The 1,565-nt window shown below is 39.6% G+C and overlaps 1 protein-coding gene across 1 annotated transcript; it reads right to left on the reverse strand.

Annotated features, from left to right (window-relative positions):
• Nucleotides 1-209: 209 nt before the first annotated feature.
• Nucleotides 210-1,163, reverse strand: LOC100963234 (olfactory receptor 52J3-like). Its single transcript, XM_003780979.1, has one exon. The coding sequence runs from the start codon at nt 1,161-1,163 to the stop codon at nt 210-212; it is 954 nt and encodes a 317-aa protein (XP_003781027.1).
• Between the last annotated feature and the right edge of the window lie 402 nt (nt 1,164-1,565).

Raw genomic sequence — 1,565 nt, forward strand, 5'->3', positions numbered from 1 at the left:
ATACCCTAAAAGGCATTCCATTATTTCTAAAACAAAAAAGAAAAAACATAAAAAACTTAAAATAAATAGAATAAAAGAATGGACAACATCAAATATCACTGATAGAAAGCATAGCTAAATCGAGAGATAATATTTTGGAAAGAGGGTGGTGACATTGTTCACATACCATAACTTCCTGAACGACCAATATGAATTGCTGTTTAAGTGTTTTACTCTTCAGAAATTTTCTTATGTGGAAGAAAGAGACTCACCACTCGGTCACGAATCTGCTTGGTCTTGACACCATACACCAGGGGATTGACCGTAGGGGGCACTAGAAGGTACAAACTTGCAAAAATTATGTGGACGCTTGGAGGTACCTTCTTGCCAATGCGGTGAGTTAGGAAGCTAAACAGTGCAGGTGTGTAGGAGACAAGAATAGTGCAGACATGGGCAGCACAGGTGCTCAGTGCCTTAGAGCGGGCATTCTGAGAAGAGAGCCGGAAGACAGCCTGGAGGATTTTGATGTAGGATGTGGCTATGAGTCCTAGGTCCAATATCATCACTGAAAGAGCCACAGAGATTCCATAAACCCTGTTAATGAAGGTGTTGGCACTGGCCAACTTCACCACAGCCATATGCTCACAGTAGGCATGATTGATGATGTATTTGGTATAATATGGTAGCTTGTAAATGAGAATAGGACCAGGCAAAACCAAAAATATTGCTCGGATTACAACAACTAGACCCATTTTAATGACCATTGGTGTTGTCAGGATAGTTGTATGATGCAGTGGGATGCAAATAGCTACATAGCGGTCAAAAGCCATGGCAACTAGGAGTGCGGACTCAATAATGCAAAATGTGTGGATGAAATACAATTGTGCTAGGCAGACATTAAATTCAATCCAATGTGCATCAAACCAGAAGATTCCAAGCATCTTGGGTGCTGCAGCAGAGGCAAGAGCCATGTCATTCATTGCCAACATGCAGAGGAAGAAATACATAGGCTGGTGAAGACTTGGCTCTAGCTTGACAGTGACAGTGATTATGGTGTTCCCCAGCAAGCTCAGAACAAACAGGAGGCAGACAGGGATGCCAATCCAGCAGTGAAAATATTCCAAACTGGGAATACCAACCAGGAAGAAAGATGAGATGTGATAGTATGTTGCATTGTCTCCCATGTTAAAATTTGAGAGGTTGCATGTTTAGCATGAAGTAACCAGGAAAAGCAGGATCACAAAGTGACTCTTCCATAATCCTCCCTTTTGAGGATCTAGGTATGTGGTATTAAAGGCTAGTTGAAGAGCTGAGTCTTCTCCTACATCTTTGTAAGTCATCCAGTAAACCACTTTATCATTCTGAGATCCAGCATCCTTTCCTGCAAATGAAAAGTTTAAGTGTTTTTTCTGAGTTTTGTTATTGTTTATATTTCTATGTAATTTTTATTCCCTATAAGAGGAGCAGTTAGCAATAAGATAATCTCATCTTTGTGCCAAAGCCAGCATCTATGCTATAAATAGTTTTAGTAAATGGTCTTAGAATAAAGATAACTTATTTTTATTAAGAAAATTGAGATAATCATT

This window comes from Otolemur garnettii, unplaced genomic scaffold (genome assembly GCF_000181295.1).
Source record: "Otolemur garnettii isolate 467f Iridium unplaced genomic scaffold, OtoGar3 scaffold00001, whole genome shotgun sequence".
NCBI classification, from domain to species: Eukaryota; Metazoa; Chordata; class Mammalia; order Primates; family Galagidae; genus Otolemur; species Otolemur garnettii.

Excerpts from the sequence above, each read along its gene's own strand:
- LOC100963234 (XM_003780979.1), bottom strand. The coding sequence starts at position 1,163 with ATGGGAGACAATGCAACATACTATCACATCTCATCTTTCTTCCTGGTT.